Raw genomic sequence first — 21655 nt, 5'->3', positions numbered from 1 at the left:
AAAAATCTTGTTTATTCTCTTTGCTTATTTTCACATTCTGTCCTGTGAAAAATATTCTTGCTTATTATCATCACCATCATTTATATTTTGCCTTCTGTCTTGATGAACAATTCTCATTCTTTCTGTATTAGCTTCAGCTCATCGTTTGTTATACAACATCTTCTAGCTCCATTCCTTGCATAAATTTCATTCCTTTTCTTCTGGGTTAATACTTCTTGTCATTCCTGTTTGTCCTCACTTTATACCTAATTCTTATTTCTTCTCTTTGCTCATTCCTCTGTCTTTCTTTGTATTTTCTCTATATCTCCAGATTCAGCTCTCAATATTGTATTCTGTCAAACTCTTTCAGTAATAAAATTATTCAAGTAGCACTTGATATTATATAGTTGGTAAGACTTGAAAATGATCATTTTTATTTAATAATTTGTTAATGATGACCATTGTTAATTAGGTTAAATAATTATTTAATATAAAATTATACTAAAATTGTAATGAACGAAAAAAGTCCTTAGCTGTAGCCAAACTAGCTTATCTCTAAACCTTGCCAATGTGTATCAATCAGCCTAGTTGCCTGGCATTGAAATTAAGTAAAAACATATATATATATATATATATATATATATATATATATTGCGGTCCATGGGAAGAGCCGTTTTAACGATGCGTCCTGCCCAGCTCTTCGAAACGCCGGTAGCTGATGAAGTAGAATGTTCTCTATGTGGCTTGTGTGTTTTCTCGTCTACGTTTTGTTTGCAATGTCCTGTACCCAGATATGCACCTATACATACAGGTGGATGTCGGTACGCACATACCTGTACGTATAATATGCATATACTCATTTACTATTTGTTTATATATATATATTTTTTTAACCCCCCCCCCACCCACTTTACATTATATCCATTATTCACTTTTTTATTACAATCACTACAATTTTCCACAATTTATTTCATCCCTTCCTACGTGCACACATACCCACACAAAAAATACACGCACCCATACACACACATGTAAGCACACCTACCCCCAAAACACCACACACACACAACACATATGCATGCACTTACACGCTCAGACTCGCCCACACACTGATACAAACGCACATACACACGCACACTTGCGCATACACACACATGCTAACAATCACGCAAACATACACACACACACACACCCAAGCATACACACCCTTGCACACATAACCCATACATACCCTCATTCACACATACCTCCAATACACCTAACACACACACCTCCCACACACACCTCCCACACACCTTACATATATACCGCCCACACACACATGACAAACATACATGCGCGCCCTCACACACATATAGACGAACGCACATATATACACACACACACACACAGTGGTAGAGACACACACCTTACACAGCCCTATACACACACAGACACACACACACCCATATATACGCGCACGCCTACATACACGTACATACACAGCCGCATACACATGCACACACACACACACACACACAGGAGTGCACACACAAAATAACACACATACCTGACACACATAAACACACACATACACATACACACACACACACACCTCTCACATACACAAACACATACATACACGTACACACATACACATACACACACATGCACACACGCACACACACACCTCTCACATACACAATACTCACTCACATACACAACACACACACACGCACAAAAACATACACAATATACACAGACACGTACACACAAGCGCACACATGCGCATACACACACGCACCCGTACCTAACACAACCCCACACACATCACAATCCCACACACACGCACATCCACACACATACGCACACACCCACATACACACGCACACACACTTCTCACCAACACAACACACTCACACAGACACGCAGACAATCACACACACATGGGCATAAACAACACACGCACATACAATAGCAAACGCATGCACACACGCGTACACAGCAACGCACATATACACAACATACACACAAACACGCACGCACGCACAAAAACATACACACACGCACACATACAAAATACACACGCACACGTACCCAACACCTACAACCCCACACAAACACACACACGAACACACACATACTCAAAAACTGCCTGCTGACCTTCCACTAACCATTGTCCATAAGCACCCACTAACTATTCCTGCTACTAATTCTTTCCACTACGTCACACACACACACACACACAAACACACTAACAGATAAACCACCAAACCATGCACACACACACACACATACATACACATACACACGTTCTGTTATCACACACACACTCGCAGACTCTCGCGCACGCACAGATATTCACCTCCCTTTTTCATTCTCCTGTCTTAGAAAGAACTTTTCCCCCACCACCTCCTCTTCCGGTCCTTTCACAATGTAACCTCGTGGGCATCGGTGCCATTTTCCTCTTCCTCCGTTTTTCCATTCTCCGAACTTTCTGTCTTTCCGACGAAGGGCTCCGCCTGAAACGTCATACTCTCTCTCCTTCCTTTCCCGAGCATCCAATAACACTATCCGTATCATGTCCTCACTTTGTTGTTTTTTTGTTATTGTTTTTTGTGGGTTTTTTTAACTATATATATATATATATATATATATATATATATATTTATATATATGCTTGAGAAAACCTGTTGAGTCAAGTAAAACCAAAATCATAGCTGTGGTCAGTGCCCCTTAACTGGCTCTTGTGCTGTTGGCACATAAAGCACCATCCAAACGTGGTCTATACCAGGTCCACCTGACTGGCTCCTGTACCAGTGGCATGCAAAAAGCACCATCTGAACATGGCCAAAGCTAGTTCCCGCTGACTGGCTCCCGTGCTGGTGACACATAAAAAGTACTATCCGAACATGATCAATGCCAGGGCCACCTGACTGGTTCCCATGCCACTGGCACGTAAAAGGCACTATCCAAATGTGGCTGTTACCAGTACCTCCTGACTGGCTCCCATGCTTGTGGCATGTAAAAAACACTGTCCGAATGTGATCGATGCTAGGAATGGTTGGTGTTAGGTAGGGCATCCAACTGTAGAAACATTGCCAGATAATATTGGAGCCTGGTGTAGCCACTGGTTCTCCAGACCTCAGTCAAACCGTCCAACCCATGCCAGCATGGAAAATGGACGTTAAACGATGATGGTAATGATAGATAGATGTTCAATCTTTATGGCAATGACTTGCTGTAAGATGCATGTGTTAAATCATCAGGTAAATAGTATGAGAGAAAATCAAATACTACTGCTTCATGTACAAATAGTTACACTCACAGACATATGAATACTAATGATGTATGCACATATATGCATATACTTCAACTCTTTCACACATGTACACACACAAATAATTGCCATCTGTGTGTGTGTGTGTGTGTGTGTGTACCAGTAGCATTTGTATGAGTGTGTGTATGCACATGCTAGTAGCTTTTGTTTGGGTCTCCTCTCTCTCAATTGCATACTTTCCATAATGTGACTTTTTTTTTACACCACAAGAATCTATCATTAGCACTTTAATATGATAGCTTCTTTTTCCCTTTTATTTCCTACATACTATTAAAAAAAAAATTAATTTAATCTGAACTTGTTGGGGGATTAGTGCAGCAAGAATTACACAGCATGTGATTTGAGAATACAGGTTTTAAATAGGACATAATTCAGTGTGGAATGTAACAGATCTTGATGTACAAGACCAATCCAATCAAAGTTGAAATAAGTATGTTTGTGAGAATAGGCATAGTTATTTTTGTGTTTACAAAGCACTGGAATAATGCATTGTAAGGTCAAATATATGACAGCAGATAAAAAGCCATCAATAAAGAGAAAAACCAGGTAAGCATACATGTTTTTAAATTGGTAGAAATTATTCTATCAAAGTTAATGATTAGCTAGGGGAGGAAAAATGTCAAATAGGGTAGCTAACCATAGCTGCTTGCAGATGACCAAGAATGAATAAGCAGACAGCAGTTTTGTTCTGTTTGAGTAGCTAAAAGGTGGCTCTGCATACTGGATTCTGATTGGCTAAAAATAATACATTATGACAAAGATGAAATCAAACTGCATGATAGTGTTAGAGGTTTGTTTGGTATCCATGGAAGAATTTTTTTGTTTTTGATGCTGTATCATGGCTAACGTTTATCATGGGAAATATCTTTGGTGTTATTATCGTTTGTGTTGTTATTCCTGATTGCAGTCCTGCATTGGCTAAAAATGTCCTTCATTTGTATAAAATTCTTATTGCTATAACAATATTGTCTTCATTTTATGCAGATCCTTTTTGTTAAAGAATTATTTTTATTACTCAGTAATTGAAGAATTTTTATTATTTTATCTCTCTATATTGTTCATCTTATTGGAAATCATAGCCAAATCTTCCTACAACAACACTCTCCTTTCTTAAGCAATGACAAAACTATAAACAACAATAAGACAAAGGGAAAACATTTTTAAGTATTTGATATATTCATGCCTCCCTCTATCTGTTTTTTTTTGTTTGGTGTTGCTGTTGTTAATTTTTATGTTAAGTAACAACACTAAAGAAAAAAAGAATGAATGACAGCACCAAAAATATCCCCAAAGAACTCGTTATAGCACGATGTTCAGAAAAATTATTTTGCAGTCATTAAACAACCTAATATTAGCTAAAGTTTAACAAAGTATAAGTGACATGTTAAAATCAAAGATCAGTCTGGGATCAATAAAAAAGATATTTACATAAGTGCTGGGAGCAATATAATTGTTCCCTTCCCCCAAACTGTAGCTTGTGTTCATGTTACAAATCATTATTATTATTATTGTTTGGCAGGGAACCCTGTGTCTCCTCCACAAGATACCTGTAACTCTCTCTCTCTCTCTCTATCATACCTTACATCACCTAGCATAAAGCCACCTCCCTCAATACTACAACTGTTTAGTTGAGTGAGGCCTTGTCTTGTGAAGTACTTGGTGACCTCACTGAAACTGATGGCACAAAAAAAAAAAAAAGCATACTGTACACTCTGTAAAGTGGCTGATGTTATGAAGAGTATCCAGCTGTAGAAACCACATCAAAGCAGACACTGGAGGTTGGTACAATTCTCTGGCTTGCCAGCTGCTGTCAAATTGTCCAGACTATGACAGCATGGAAAATTGATGTTAAATGATGATGACGATGATGCTTGTAAAAAGTCAGTAGAGCACTGGATAAAATGTTTTACAGTACTTAGATAAGCTATTTGGGTATGTGGGTATTTTGAAAATACCTCAGGGAGTGATGACTGTATTCCGCATAGTTACGGGCTGCCTTTTGACACGGTAAAGCACCCTTTCAGCTACCCTGCCAGGGATACAGTGAAGTCATAGGACTGCAGTATGGTGGATTGTGAAGCGGTGGCGGAAGAGCTCAACTGAGCCAGCAGTGCTTCTTACATTGATGTTGAACGGAGGAATCCTAGAAGATCATTGGTCGGGATCATCGAGCTCTATCTATCAAGAGAGAGTAACTGCAATGCATCCATAGGGGTGGCGTCCATGGTTGTGTAGTCAGCTTATGAAAGATTCACTAAGACTCAAGCTCTCAATTCAAATTCATTATAATGGAATTGGATGGTAACAGAGTCATGGGAATCTGCAAAAGCAGCTGGAAAAAAAAAAAAAAAAAAGATATGCTACAGGTTCAAAAACTATTGGTCTTTAATTAATAAAACACAAAAACTTGGATGGATTTGAAATAACATTATAACACCTTGTTTACATATTGTAATTAGCTCTCTCATTAGAATTTCAAGGAAAGTGAGGTCGACCAAAAGAAACGTGGAAGGGACAGGTGGAGGAGGAGATTGGGAGGGTTGGCTTGAGGAGAGAGGATGCCCAAAATTTGGTGAGATGGCAAGATGGTGTGAGAGCAGTTGCTGTAAGAGTGAGGTAGATCTGGCCACCCCTGTTAACAGGGACAAACCTGGATTTTAAATATTGGACATCGATTGACCAAAGTAGTTCTTTATTAATATCAGATTTTCAACTATTTACAGAATAGTGCTATCCAGTAAATTTCGTTTGAATTATTCAACATGCGGACACCATAAAATAGATACCAGTCATGCATATAATCTACTGTTTCCTCTTCCAGATAGTTGTCCATGTACCTGTTAGGAGTCATCATTATCATCATCATCTTACTATATTAACAATGCAAACAGCATTAACAACAACTACAACTTTTGGCTCATAACTTTGCTAAATATGCTATTAAAGATATTGGTTATGGTAGTGACAAAGAGGCTGGTGTTTATTCTCTTGGTATGTGTATATATTCTATATTGTAGTGGAGGCGCAATGGCCCAGTGGTTAGGGCAGTGGACTTGCGGTCATAGGATCGCGGTTTCGATTCCCAGACCAGGCGTTGTAAGTGTTTATTGAGTGAAAACACCTAAAACTCCATGTGGCTCCAGCAGGAGAGGATGGCGAATCCTGCTGTATTCTTTCACCACAGCTTTCTCTCACTCTTTCTTCCTGTTTCTGTTGTACCTGTAATTCAAAGAGCCAGCCTTGTCACACTCTGTGTCACGCTGAATATCCCCAAGAACTATGTTAAGTGTACACATGTCTGTGGAGTGCTCAGCCACTTGCACGTTAATTTTACGAGCAGGTTGTTCTGTTGATTAGATCAACTGGAACCCTCAACATCGTAAGCGACGGAGTGCCAACAATAACAACAATATTCTATATCGTATGTATAAGGTGCAGACATGGTTGTATGGTAAGAAGTTGGTCCCAGGTTCAGTTCCACTGCATGGCACCTTGGGCAGGTGTTTTCTGCTATAGCCCTGGGCTGACCAAAGTCTTGTTAGTGGATTTGATAGATGGAAACTGGAAGAAGCCCGTCATGCATATAATACATTTATACATGTGTATATCTTTGTGTAGGTGTTTGTCCTTCAGCACTGCTTGATAGCCAATGTTCATTTACATTCCATTAACTTAGCAGTTCTGCAAAAGAGTCCTGTAGAATAAATACCAGGTTTAAAAAATAACAGAATCAATTTGTTCAACTAAACTCTTTAAGGTGATGCCCCATATGGCTGCAGTCCAGTGACTAAAACAAGTAAAAGAAAATGTGTGTGTGTGTGTATATACATATATATATATATATATATATATATATATATATATATATATATTCTTTTATTACTAGTTTCAGTCATTTTGACTGTGGCCATGCTGGAGCACTGCCTTTTAGTCGAAGAAATCAACCCCTGGACTTATTCTTTGTAAGCTTGGTACTTATTCTATCTGTCTCTTTTGCCAAACTGCTAAGTTATGGGGACATAAACACAAGTGATGATAGAGACAAACACACAATAGACAGACACAAACACACAAGTACATATATATATAACAGGCTTCTTTCAGTTTCAGTCTACCAAATCCACTCACAAGGCTTTGGTCAGCCCAAGGCTATAGTAGAAAACACTTGCCCAAGGTGCCACACAGTGGTACTGAACTCAGAACCATGTGGTTGGGAAGCAAGCTTCTTACCACACAGCCACACCTTCATATATGTATGTATCATCCCTCTGCCTTGAATCATCACTCACTTTCTCTGCTATTCTCTCCCAGTTATAGGGGCCATTTTAGGTCCTTATTATTATTAGGCCTTACAAATTATGAGGTGATCTTCATTAGTGTTGGTATCATGAAAAAGCACTGCCCAGTATTCTCTGTAAAGTGGTTAACATAAGAAAGGTCATCTAGCCATAGCAACTATGCCAAAATAGACCGAGCATGACAATCTTTTGTCTCTGTGGAGCCTGTCAAACCGTCCAACCCATATCAGCATGGAAACTGAATGCCAAATGTAGCTGCTACAGCTGTGGGTGTATGTGTGTTAGGTAAAAATGTATAAGTATTTAGGTATGAATTTGTAAATCTGTTTACATCTCCCCACCACATTTACATTCTTGCATAAAATCCTTTTGTATTTACAGATCTGATGTAAAAGCCCCCATTTTGAACGTATGGCAAATGATTCTCAGTGAATTGATGGTGTGTCTCAAGTGAATTACCAATTTCAGGTTTCTTAACCAATCTCAGAAATAATGCCTCTTAAGCATTCTATGTTGCTGTGCATCAAAAATGCATTCAAGACCAAAACATTGTTTCCAGTGTCTAAACTTGTCAAGGATCAAATTCGAGAATATTCCTCAAATAGATTTGTGCACACAACTCAACAGTCTTCATTAACTGCTGCGTTCAACACTAAACCTCGTCAGAAACTTTCTTTTAACTTGAGGAAGGAAGATGCTGTAAGTTTTTTTTTTAAGAATATATATATATATATATATATATATATATATATATATATATATATATATATATATATATATATATAGATGTGTGTGTGTGTGTGTGATTTCATTTAACATGCTCAACATTTTTGTCCTTCTGTCTACCGTATACACTCGTGTTTTTGTAATAGTCAGACAACCTGAAACTTATAAAACAAAAAAAGGAAATGAGAAGTGCTAGTGTTTATTTTTTATTCATATTATGATCTTATAATATCTTCCTTTCTCTCATCTCTCTTCATCACTCCTCTTTCCACCACATGACTCATCTCCCTCCATCACTCATCTCTCCATTATTCATACTGCTCATCATTCCTACTCATACCCACATCATTCCTTTCACTACTATCTTCATCATTCTTTCTCATCCATCCCTGGGCCTATTTATAAGAGACTGCAATGGATCTGTTTGTACTCAATACACCATACTTTCATTCTTTCTGTACTGCCAGTCATCACTCTCTTTTGCGCTACTTCCAATGTCACCCACCACTTACCGTAAAAAACCCATGTAATTTACGCATTTTCTCGCAAAAATAAAAATAAACCTTAGGGGTGCGTAAATTACATGAGTTGATCGTTTCTCGAATGTTTTAGAAAATTTTTTTGTTGAAAAAAACCTACAAAACGTAAACATTCGTACTGGAAGTTAATTCATTTAATGTCAGAATAAGTTTTTACAGAAAAAATAGGGACTTAAATATAATGAAGTTGACTTTTATTTAGGCTGGAAGGTATAAACCTTACTTTTTCTGTATAAATTTACTGAAACCATTAAATGGTTAAATACTTTTTGAAGTTTGACGTTCATGCTGGTAATCACGGTCCGGGCCATATTTTACATATTTTACTCAGTTGAGTAAAGTGTCATCCAAGCTGATGTTTATTGGTAATTAAACTTAATTTGCAATACCCGTGCATATTTATCAGCTTTTTTTTTTGTTGGTAATTATTATCAACAACTTTTCCTGTGATTTGAGAAGACATACAACAGTATGCTAAAGATCGGACATAATCTTTTGTGGGCAAGAAATGTAAAATGAAGCTTATTATAAACCACACAAACGCTTTGTAATTTAATAGCTTTTAATATAATACCTGTTGAACAGAAATTATTTTTATTTAATGAAATTTTAATAAAATTTAATCATAAGTAAGTGAAATTATGCTAAATACAACTAAATTGAAAACCTTTTCCACCTGGCCATATCGGCAATTCTGAAAACTTTTGGGTGCAAATTTTACATGAGTTGAAGCTTTTTTTTAACAATTTTTATCTTAAAATCACCTGTGTAAATTACCCAGGTGCACAAATTACATGGGTTTTTATGGTACTTCTGTTCACCTTTCCTGTTACTCCTCCTCCCCCCTCACTCCAATTATGCTGTTTCTATCATCAGACTCTTGCTTCTTTTGTCCATACATTCTGGCTTTTCTGTCATTGCCTTCTCTTCTGTTCCACATTTGGTTTCATTGCATTCAGTATGTTTGATTCAACAGAATTTTTAGTCAGTTGTAATAAAAGTGGTTCTATAAACTCATGCACCTGTACACAAACACATACAGCCATCTCAGAAAAGAATACATCCATGTATATTATACTGATATTTGCATAAATGCTTGCCTTCATTCATTAATTCATTCACTCACACACACACACACACATACACAGGTACACACCCACATACACAGGTAAACACATGTTCATCACGTGTAAAGACATTCAAGCGAGATCGTTGCCAGTGCCGTTGGACTGGCCACCTGTGCAGGTGGTACATAAAATACACCATTTTGTGTGTGGCCATTGCCAGTACCGCCTGACTGGCCTTCGTGCTGGTGGCACGTAAAAGCACCCACTACACTCTCGGAGTGGTTGGCATTAAGAAGGACATCCAGCTGTAGAAACTCTGCCAAATCAGATTGGAGCCTGGTGTAGCCATCTGGTACACCAGTCCTCAGTCAAATCGTCCAACCCATGCTAGCATGGAAAGCAGACGTTAAACGATGATGATGATGATATATATGTATTCTTTTTTTCTTGTGCTTGTTTCTGTCATCTTGTTAATTATAAAAATAACAACAAAAGTGAAAAAAAAAATTTTTTTTTTAAGGGTCTTTTTGGTATTCCTGAGTTAAGAAATCACAATGGGTTTTATCTTCTGAAAGAGAATGTGGAAAATTCTATCAATGAATTAGTCAATGAAGCACTCAGTCCAAACCGTAAACGAAAAATGGTTGAAATTTTTGACAGTCTTTCAGATTCTTTATGTCGTGTTGCTGATATGGTGAGTATTTACTGTTTATTTTGTGAATCATTTGACTAGAATTTTTTTGTAACTATTATATCTCAGAAAAAATTAAACTTTCTGAATAATCTATTTTAAGTAAAAAAATAGAAACTTTTACACTAGGTGGGCTTAATATGATTGCTTATTTTCAGGATGACATTGTAGGGTGGGTGTGAGAGGCTAGATCTGGCTGGTTTCAATATGGGACAGGTGAAATATCAGGACCAGATATGGCTGGTTTAAATGCTAAAGGAGGAAGACAGTAAATTGAGAGGAATAAATTGCTGACCCTAGCATATACTTTGGTTGTAGTAGAATACAAAAAAAAAAAAAAAAAAATATCCCTTAGGCTAAAACCAGTTATATTTCAACTGGCTTAAAAGTTGTATGTATTTAACAAGCATCAAAGTTATACAAGTCAAGCAAGTAACTTGATCTGAGATTGTATGTTAAAATTGAAGAAACTACATCATGAAAGAGCTATATTATCCATTTAATAACCTTCAAAGCTGTTAAATTCACTTTAAATTTACTTCATGAGGTGTCAAAATTTTGATTGCATTACTGCAACCTGGTCATGGACACAGCTCTAGTTTGCATAATTTGTTAAGTGATCTTCTTAACTGCATGGCCATATATAGCTTCTGTTAATTTATTTTCTGAGATGAGGTAGCTGTTTTTTAGTCCCAGGTCAGCCTGATTCAGCCAAGTAGACTTATAATCAAAGGTGTTCTGGCTACGACCATCTTTTGTCGTTTTGTATATCTTGAACTACATTTTCTCGTGTATCATTCCATTTTGCAGTTGAACCTTGTCAGTGGTCAGATTGCAGTTGTGTGATGAAAGGGGAAAAAACAGAAACACTTCAACCCTTCATGAAATATATTTAAATTCAAAGTGAAATTAACAGCTTTGTGTTTTATTAAACTGATAGAATGACTTCTACAGTGTGGTTGCTGAAATTAAAATGTTTAAGATAAGAATATGTATTTAAGGGATAAAATCGTTTATTTAAGAGAAGCAATTATTCGATTAATCTATATGATTAGCAAGAAATATTCTAGTAGTTTTCTAACTTCTAACTTCATGTAAGTATTATAATGTAAGTAGATCACATTAGTACGTCACTAAAGCATACTCTTTATAAGTATATATAATTCTCTTGTTAATTACTGACATATAAAAGCAGAGTAAATATTTTCATATTTTCAGAATTGTTATATTGGTATAAATAAAGAGATTGTGGGAATTTGAGTAGTCAATTATCTTGAACAAAATTTAATTGCATAAAATAATTATATATACGCAGGAGTGGCTGTGTGGTAAGTAACTTGCTTACCAACCACATAGTTCCAGGTTCAATCCCACTGTGTGGCATCTTGGGCAAGTGTCTTCTACTATGGTCTCGGGCCGACCAAAGCCTTGTGAGTGGATTTGGTAGACGGAAACTGAAAGAAGCCCGGCGTATATATATATATATATATATATATATATATATATATATATATATATATGTGTGTGTGTGTGTGTGTGTTTGTCTCCTCACCATCGCTTGACAACTGATGCTAGTGTGTTTACGTCCCCGTAACTTAGTGGTTCGGGAAAAGAGACCGATAGAATAAGTACTAAGCTTACAAAGAATAAGTCCTGGGGGTGATTTGCTCGACTAAAGGCGGTGCTCCAGCATGACCACAGTCAAATGACTGAAACAAGTAAAGAGTATACATATACTTTATCATAGTTTGGTCTTAGTATAACATAGATAATATGGACTATAGGTTGGGATTAAAGTTATCAATTACAATATGTTAATTTTAAGCTTTATATTATTTTCAGTCCGAATTTATTCGACTTGCACACCCAAATGAAGCCTATACAAAAAGTGCTGAAGACTGCTGCATTGCTTTGTCAGGACTTGTTGAATGGTAAGACGGTGTCTGGTTACTTTTATTCACATCTCATTTAACTGTTTTTTTTTTGTTTTTTGTTTTTTAATTATTGATTGATGACAGTAAAGTGAGTTGAAAGAATAAATTGTTAAACCTAGCATATTATTCATTGGTTGTTGAAGAATACAAAAAAAAAAAAATAGAACGCACACACATACACAAAAAAAAAAGCAGCAATCCATAGGCCAAAACTAGTTAAATAGAGGTTCCAATGTCTTTTGAATACAGAAATGTGTTAAAAATTTTAAATGAAGTTAATTTTTTTGTGATTTGTTTTACAAAAGTAAAATGTTCTTTTACCCAACAGTTTGAATACTAATGTGGAGCTATACCAGGCACTGAAGAATGTTCTGGAAACTGGTGATATTATTCCTATAGATAGTGTTGATGAGAGAGTTGGAAAGCTCTTCTTGTTTGATTTTGAACAAAGTGGGATTCATTTAGATGAAGTGAAGGTAATTTGACTTCTTTTTCTATATTCTAATTCTTTAAAAAAATGGGAAGTAAAGAATTGTTGAGTGTTACAATGAAGATTTTATTCTTTTCACTCTTAAATATTATGATTAAAGATAGACATAAAATTGAATAGAAAAGCTGAAGGGAAGTAGTAATTGAGTAATTAAGCTGTTGAACAACTGATCCCTACTGTTGTCACTAAAGTTACTCTGCGTTTCATTACTTGCTGCTGTTCTTCTCACTGAAAATGAGTACCATTTTTCTTTCATGGTTGTGGGACTCATGTTAAGAAGAGGTTCTACTGGAAAGTAGCTCTTTCTATAGTGTGTAAATGTCTTAATTTACAGTGCCATATGACTAATTTGAGTCTTTTTAAACTTTTATTGTCCCTTAAGTATATATCTGATAAATAGGAAGGTTATCAGAGAAAATAGTTTTCATATGTGGAAGATGCACAGGATCCATAAAAACTTTAAAGACTCTGGAAATTGATTCTCTCAAATTCCCTGGTGGCTCATTAGGGGTAGTAGGTAACTTCTACTACGAAGGGAACCAAATTAGTTGTGAGGGAGGATGCATGGAGAGTGTGATAACTAGAATAAGAATTAGACGGAGGAAATTCAGAGAGCTGTTACCCCTGTTGGTTTCTCTTTCCACGTGAAAATAAGTTTGTATGATGCATGTATGCGGACAGCAATGGTAGTGAGACGTGGGCCCTGAATGCAGAGGACATGTGAAGGTTAGAAAGGAATGAGGTTAGTTCTCTGCTGGATGTATAATGTAAGTGTACATGTTCGACAGTGGTCATGTTTTAAGAGAATATGTTGAGACATTTTCTCAGTTAATACCAACCAAGTTTTTACATCACATATCTCTCCCCATTCAGCCATCTCTCTATTATATACCATTCAGTAATTTTGATACCCAGTAATTTCCTCAGGTCATTCTCAGTACAACCAAGTAGACAATGATGATGATGATGATAAGTTATCTTTTTGATGATATCTGTAAGAAAAAGATTACACAATATATTTACAGTAACTAAACTTTGACACCTCATAATTATTTTGTTATTTTTTTTCTAAATAAAGCAATAAAAAATGTCTCTGTTGGTATTCAAATATTCTTTTGACAGTAAATTGATTAATTTCTTTGTTTTTACTTTTCAGAGAAAACATTTTGTGCAATTGAATGAAAGTATTTTGATGTTGGGAACGTATTTCTCTCAGGGTTGTCAGAAGCCTTCCTCCATTTTAAAAAGTCAGTTGCCAGAGAAACTTCAAAATTGGTAAGTAGCATCAGATTTTATTTATTAAAAATGCTAAAATAACATTTATGCCCAAATGCCTTAAGAGCTTAACAACTAATCAAAAGACCGTGAGTTCAATTAATGCTTGTTAACATCCACTGTGTTGTTTCATTTGACAAACAACTAATTGACTTGCAACACTGTGTACCAAGTTAAAATATTCCATTTTTTGATGTTTATCGTTTGGAAAGCTAACCAGTAAAAAACCGTAAAAGACTCTAATTTCTCTAACAATTCCAACAAATATACAGTCTTATGAACCAGCTAACCAAAGTTAACACAAATAAAAATATAAGTGCTATTATAAACTAATATCTATTATTGTAACAGTATTAACCTTTAACACACTGTAGGTGCATCATGTCGCCCTATGAGTTCTGTAGATGCATCATGTTTCCCTTGCAATAACAGGGCAGTAACAGGGTAAACAATTCTAGAGAAAATGCAGTGTGCTCAAGGTTAAAGTATAGAAACAATATTAAATCTACAAGCACACACATAGTTCATTCTGCACAGTTCTAGAATTCTCCCTCTGCCCACATTTTCCCAACAGCTAATAATCCAAGCTTCTATTAGTCTCAGCAGTCTAATTGGTCAGTGGTAGTGTTGCTTTCCTCCTTGGACTAAAGAATAAATAAATGTACAGTGTTTCATAATTATCACTTTCATAACAACTACCACTATCAGCCAGAGGTCATACAAATTGTTGTATGAAACTTCCCAATCAAAAATTCTCCACATATTTCTGTTGTTTGTTTAACATTTTCTCTTTATATCAAGAAGATATGTAATTGTAGGTACAACTGTATTTAACTTGGGTTAATATTAAATAAACAGAATCATTTTGTAGTTGTCTAAGTTTGTATATTTTGAGTGTTATTGTTTTTCTGCTGAGGTCAACTTTGCCTTTCATCCTTTCAGGATTAATAAAATAACTATCAGTCAAGTAATGGGATTAATGTAATTGATTTCCCCCTCACCTCAAAAAATGCTGGTCTTGTTTCAAAACTTGAAAGTATTATTTTTGAGGGTGGTGTGTGTGTCAAAAAAGGTAGTTCATAATTCTCTGGCCTCTATCCTTTGACATGTCCAACACAGGAGGCCCTATCAGGAGCTTGTGCTTTACTGGCATAACTCTTAGGGTCACTGATGCATGCTTGCCACCACAAAACAGCGATTGGAACTTGTGGTGGTCAACCTTAATTTTGCAGACCTATAATAAAAGGCATTCTTGCTGTGACCATCCCATAATTTTAGGAGTTTTTATATTATCTGTTACAGTGTCCAATGCGTCCTGGTAAAATGTGATTTGAGAGAGATTTGGCTGTTAGGTGTTAACACTGCTAGTTTAGCAGATGACTGTAACAACACAACAGACCATAATAAAACTAAACCAAGTAGATTTACCTCATTAACAGTATGGATTAATATTTTAAAGCTTGCTGAAGACTATACATGTAATTATACCAGAAAACGTTGATCATTATTTACTTGACCATTTAAAATTTCTATTTTATAGCTTTAGTCTAAGTGGAGACAATGTGACGGTAGGAGGACTCTTTTCTGATCACTATAGTGATTTGGTAAGTTTTTTCTAGTTCAATTCTATTCTTTCTCTCAGTTTTTATTTGTTATTTTAATTTTTTTAAATTATATTTTTATTTATGGCCTAATGATATACTCAGGCATGGCTGTGTGGATTTGAAGTTTGCTATATAGTCATTTGATTTTCAGTTCTATCTCACTGTGTAGAACTGTGTAGCCTCAGCCAGCCAATGTATTGTGTGTGTGTGTGTGTGTGTGTGTGGTGTTGCTAGCATGGACAATGGTCGTTAAATGATGATGATGATATATGAAGGTGGGCTGAAATATTCAAAGGCTGACTATGAAGGAATGCTGCTAGAGCTGTGAAATCTTACAGGCATTAATTTCAGTTCTTCTTAATAGTTGCACTGGTTTTATCCAAGTAAAATGACATCTGACTGTTCAAAGAAGACTTCAAAAGTAACTAGTAGCGGATTCTCTTGAAAATGGACAAAATTTGGTATTGTGGTGTTGTCAAGTACCTGTAGAAAAAAAAGGATTTAGGCCCCAAGGACATTCAGCTGATATGGTTGCTACGTTAGGGGATGACGCTCCAGTTTTATCAACAGTGCAAAAGTGGGAAGCTGAATTTACGAGGAGAACGGTGAGTCTTGAAGATGACCCAATGTGTAGATGTCTTGCAACTGCCACCACTGACAAAGACATTGATTGTGTTCATCACATGGTTATGGATGACAGGTGACTGACTACAAATCAAATAGCCTATGCTATTAGCATATCCTGTGAGAGAGTTGAGAATATTCTGCACAATAAACTTGTCACGACAAAGGTTTCTACTCGGTGGGTGCCAATACTTCTGATACTTGATTAAAAGTGCACCAGGCTGATCACATGAGAAAATCTGACATTCTTTGAGGTAGATTCAGCTGGTTTCCTTGAATGTTTCTTAATCCTCGATGAGTGTTGGCTTCATCAATTTAACCAGAGACAAAGAGACAATCCATGCAGTGGAAACACTCCTCACCTGTCCCAAAGAAGGCCAAGGTCATTTGATCTGCAGGGAAAGTGATGACCTTAGGTTTTTGGGACACAAAAGGTATTTTGTTTATTGACTATCTTCAGAAGGGTCACACCAATAATAGAGAGTACTATACCAACTTGCTTAGGCAGTTATGGAAGGCTATCAAGACCAGATGCCCAGCAAAACTGACGACAGGTATCTTGTTTCATCAGGACAATGCTCCAGCACCCAAGTCCTTGCTCTCAATGGCTGCTGTGCATGATTGTGCCTTTGAAATGGTTGATCACCCTCCCTATTCTAATTTGGCCCCATCTGTCTATCGTCTGTTCCTCAGCATGAAAAAAACACTTGCCATGGAAGCAGTTTTGACCAACAAGATGGAAGAAATGTGTGAACTGCAAGGGGAAATATGTTGAAAAATACACCTTGAGAGTATTTTGATGAACCTGTGAACTTTTCAGCCAAACTTCATGTGTGTGCATGCGTATGTGCATGTGTGTGTGTGTGTGTGTGTATATATATATATATATATATATATATAGTTGAAATTTGCAGAAAAACAAAAAACGAAAACAGGTGTATTAGTTTGACGCTCGGGAAGGTGAGAAAGTCTTTTATGTTCCAAGCCTATGCTCTTCAACAAAAAGGAACATGATATAAACAGAGAGAGAATGAAAAAAAAATTCTTGTGGATTTAGTGGTCAATCATGGCGACTGGTTGGACAAAGGTAGTTAGACAGGAGAGCTAGGAGGCAGAGGAGATAATAAAGTATTGGTGATCCCAAAATGAAGGTGCGTGTGCGATATTTTTTGGAGATAGAATTATCTCTATATATAGGTCACATCGAAGCACTCAGTGTAACTGAGCTATAGAAAAATAGAGAAATACTAAAGAGAGACAAAGGATAAGTTATCAAAATATATTCAGTTTTAAAATCATATGCACCAGATTATGTGCTAAATATATATATATATATATATATATATATATATATATATATATAAATATACTCAAAATATATTAAAAATACATTAAAAATATATAGATATAAACATATATTAAAAATATATTAAAACTGTATGAAAATATATAGTCACATTTTTAAAAACGATATTAAAATACAAAATTAAAATATAACATTGTAAATCCAAAAGTTTCGTAACTCGCTTAAAATCTAGGTATATAAAAATTCATTTGGAAGTATAACATCCAAGGGTTCACATCTTTGGATGTTATACTTCTAAAGGGATTTATTTTTATATAACTAGATTTGAAGCGAGTTACAAAACTTTTGGATTTACAATGTTATATTTTAATTTCATATTTTAATATCGTTTTTAAAAGTGTGACTATATATTTTCATTACAGTTTTAATATATGTTTATATCTATATATTTTTAATGTATTTTGAGTATATTTATATATATATATATATATATATATATATATGTGGAGGCTCAGTGGTTAGGGCAGCAGACTCGCGGTCATAGGATCGCGGTTTCGCTTCCCAGACCGGGCGTTGTGAGTGTTTATTGAGCGAAAACACCTAAAAGCTCCACGAGGCTCCGGCAGGGGATGGTGGCGAACCCTGCTGTGCTCTTTCACTACAACTTTCTCTCCCTCTTTCTTCCTGTTTCTGTTGTGCCTGTAATTGAAAGGGTGAGCCTTGTCACACTGTCACGCTGAATATCCCCGAGAACTATGTTAAGGGTACACGTGTCTGTGGAGTGCTCAGCCACTTGCACGTTAATTTCACGAGCAGGCTGTTCTGTTGATCGGATCAACTGGAACCCTCAACGTCGTAAGCGACGGAGTACCATATATCATCATCATCATCGTTTAACGTCCGCTTTCCATGCTAGCATGGGTTGGACGATTTGACTGAGGACTGGTGAAACCAGATGGCTACACCAGGCTCCAATCTGATTTGGCAGAGTTTCAGGACTGGCCAGATTGGAGCAAAATATATATATATATATATATATATATATATATATACTCAAAATATATTAAAAATACATTAAAAATATATAGATATAAACATATATTAAAAATATATTAAAACTGTATGAAAATATATAGTCACATTTTTAAAAACGATATTAAAATATAATATTGTAAATCCAAAAGTTTCGTAACTCGCTTAAAATCTAGGTATATAAAAATTCATTTGGAAGTATAACATCCAAGGGTTCACATCTTTGGATGTTATACTTCTAAAGGGATTTATTTTTATATAACTAGATTTTAAGCGAGTTACAAAACTTTTGGATTTACAATGTTATATCGAGAATAACCAGCCGAAATTGCAAAGATAATCTGGATCTTGACTGAGGAAAGAAAACTCCGAATGACCTGTCCTTGTTTTCTTTGTATCGTCTATCTGGATGTTTTGTTGTCTCTTTCTTGTATCACCTAACTGTCTGGATGTTTCATGTTCTTGTCCCATTTTGTATATTTATTTATTTATATATATATATATATATATATATATATATATATATATATATATATATATATATATACATACATACATATTTTTAGCACATAATCTAGTGCATATGATTTTAAAATTGAATATATTTTGATAACTTATCCTTTGTCTCTCTTTAGTATTTCTCTCTCTCTCTCACTCTCTCATATATATATATCTCACATCATCCTCATCATTGTTTTAACATTCACTTTTCCATGCTGGAGTTTATTGAGGCAGATTTTTACAGTTGCATGCCTTTATGTTTCCAAGTGAGATAATATTTTGCCATGGTTAGACATTCTTTTGGAAGTGAATGACATTGCTTGCATGACAGTAACACTTATTTACAATTCATTTACATATAATATCAAAGCAAGGAAACACAAATACACACACACGCACACACAATGGGCTGATTCAGCAGAGCAGACCTGTGATCTAAAATGTTCAAGCTGTTGACCATCCTGCTTTGTTAGGATTCCATTTTCCAATGCATTCTTCTTTTTCTTCTAAGACAATAGGGATTGATTAGTAGGAGAGTCGACTGCTATTTCTCATAGGTTGAAAAACCATTGTAATGTTCTTACATTGTGTTAAAGAATAGGTGTGGTCATGCCAGTTTAGTGGTTGATGACCACTGTACCATATATTAAGAGTTCAACCCATTCAGAGGCATTAATTTGTGCCTTTTGAAAAGTATGTTTTTTTTTGTTGTCCCAGTCAACTTAACTGAAAAGAAATAGATGTTACTGTGATATTTCAGTTAACCCTTTTGTTACTATATTTATTTTGAGATGCTCTGTGTTTCTTTCAATTATTTTAAATATAACAGAGAATTTAGTAAAATAACTTAGTTATCATTCAGCTAGTGTTAGGAACATAAATTGTGACTAAGGTTTGGTGGAAGATTTTAATTGAAAACTTAGAAAAACAAGACATTTGTACTCAGAACCAGAGCCAGTTTCAGCCGGGTTGGTAACGAAAGGGTTAAACTGGTGGCATTTCAAATAGAGTTCTATTATATTTGTATTTATATTTTCTCATTCACTCTCATCCATGCATCTATTGACTAGAAGGTGTTACAGCATGAAGGCTATGTATCACATTGTTTTATTCAATATATTACAATATTACAGTATAAAGATACAATAATGAACCTGTGTTGTTGATATATGACAATACTATTAATAGATGATATCTGTGTATGAGAATCTAGTCATATTAATATTGATATTTTTACATATGACTGGTGTAGTCTATGCTTCACTATGGTGCAAAACTGGCTTGGCCTTTATGAAGATGCTAGTTTTCTTTAGTATATGAGATATATCAGATGGGTTGATATCAAATTGGATATGGAGAAGGTAAAATTTATGCTAAAGGGTTAATGACATTTCATTCATCTTTACATTCTGAGCTCAAATTCTGTTAAGGTCATCTTTGCCTTTCATCCATTCAGGGTTGATAAAATAAGTACCTGTCAAATACTAGGGTTGATGTAATTGATTCCCCCCTCCACCAACAGTATCTACAGTAGGCTGTAAACTCAACGTGTCACCTATTTATTTTTCATTATGGCTATGTAGTTAAGAAGCTTATTTTGCGACCATGTGGTTTTAGGTTCAGTCCTACTGCACAGCACCTGAGGTAATTGTTTTCTACTGTAGCTCTGGCCAATCAATACCTTGTAAGTGAATTTAGTAGACGAAAACTGTGCAGGAGCTTGTTATACAGGTACTGAACCCCTAATCCAGAATCCAGAAATCCGGCTATTTCTGGAAATAGTTAGCTTTGAATTTCACTGGCTGTAGTAGTTCGCTGTGTGGCCGCTTTGTTTTGGTGTCCATGGCATATGCATCACACGACACCAGATCAAACAGACCCTGCTTTAGAAATGTATTAATCTGTATATGTTATACAATTTTGTTCTTTACTTTTCATTGTTTATTTTATATTTTTGATATATATATTTAGTCTGTGTCCAGAAATCCTGAAAATCCAGAAATCTGGACCACCTCTGATTCCAAGGTTGCTGGATAAGAGGTTTGGTATCTGTATAACATATCTATATGTGTGTGTGTCTTTGTGTCTGTGTTTATCACCCCCTGCCAAGAGCGACAACCATTATTGGTTTAAGTCTCTGCAATGTGGAATTTTGACAAAAAAAACTGATAGAGTAAGTACCAGACTTTAAAAATAAATATTGGAGGTCAATCTGTTTGACTAAAACAATTCAAAGCTGTGCTGCAGCATGGATGTACTGCAATGGCTGA

The 21655-nt window shown here is 35.7% G+C and overlaps 1 protein-coding gene across 4 annotated transcripts in view; it reads left to right on the top strand.

The window, feature by feature from the left end:
- Positions 1 to 21655, top strand: part of LOC106879897 (mitochondrial intermediate peptidase) — a 47388-nt gene that overhangs the window by 5811 nt on the left and 19922 nt on the right. For 3 of the 4 annotated variants that reach the window (XM_014929645.3, XM_014929642.3, XM_052966432.2), the window contains exons 2-7: positions 7978 to 8295; positions 10449 to 10622; positions 12462 to 12550; positions 12882 to 13029; positions 14200 to 14318; positions 15859 to 15922. In XM_014929645.3, the coding sequence (XP_014785131.2) occupies positions 8089 to 8295; positions 10449 to 10622; positions 12462 to 12550; positions 12882 to 13029; positions 14200 to 14318; positions 15859 to 15922 (801 nt within the window). In that variant the 5' untranslated portion in view covers positions 7978 to 8088. The remainder of the gene's footprint in view (positions 1 to 7977; positions 8296 to 10448; positions 10623 to 12461; positions 12551 to 12881; positions 13030 to 14199; positions 14319 to 15858; positions 15923 to 21655) is intronic. The other variant, XM_089349045.1, reaches the window with a different exon arrangement.

Source organism: Octopus bimaculoides, chromosome 3 (genome assembly GCF_046866305.1).
Source record: "Octopus bimaculoides isolate indiv1 chromosome 3, ASM4686630v1, whole genome shotgun sequence".
Lineage (NCBI taxonomy): Eukaryota > Metazoa > Mollusca > Cephalopoda > Octopoda > Octopodidae > Octopus > Octopus bimaculoides.
Note: the sequence above shows the minus strand (reverse complement) of the source record. Positions and strands in the feature narration are given on the sequence as shown.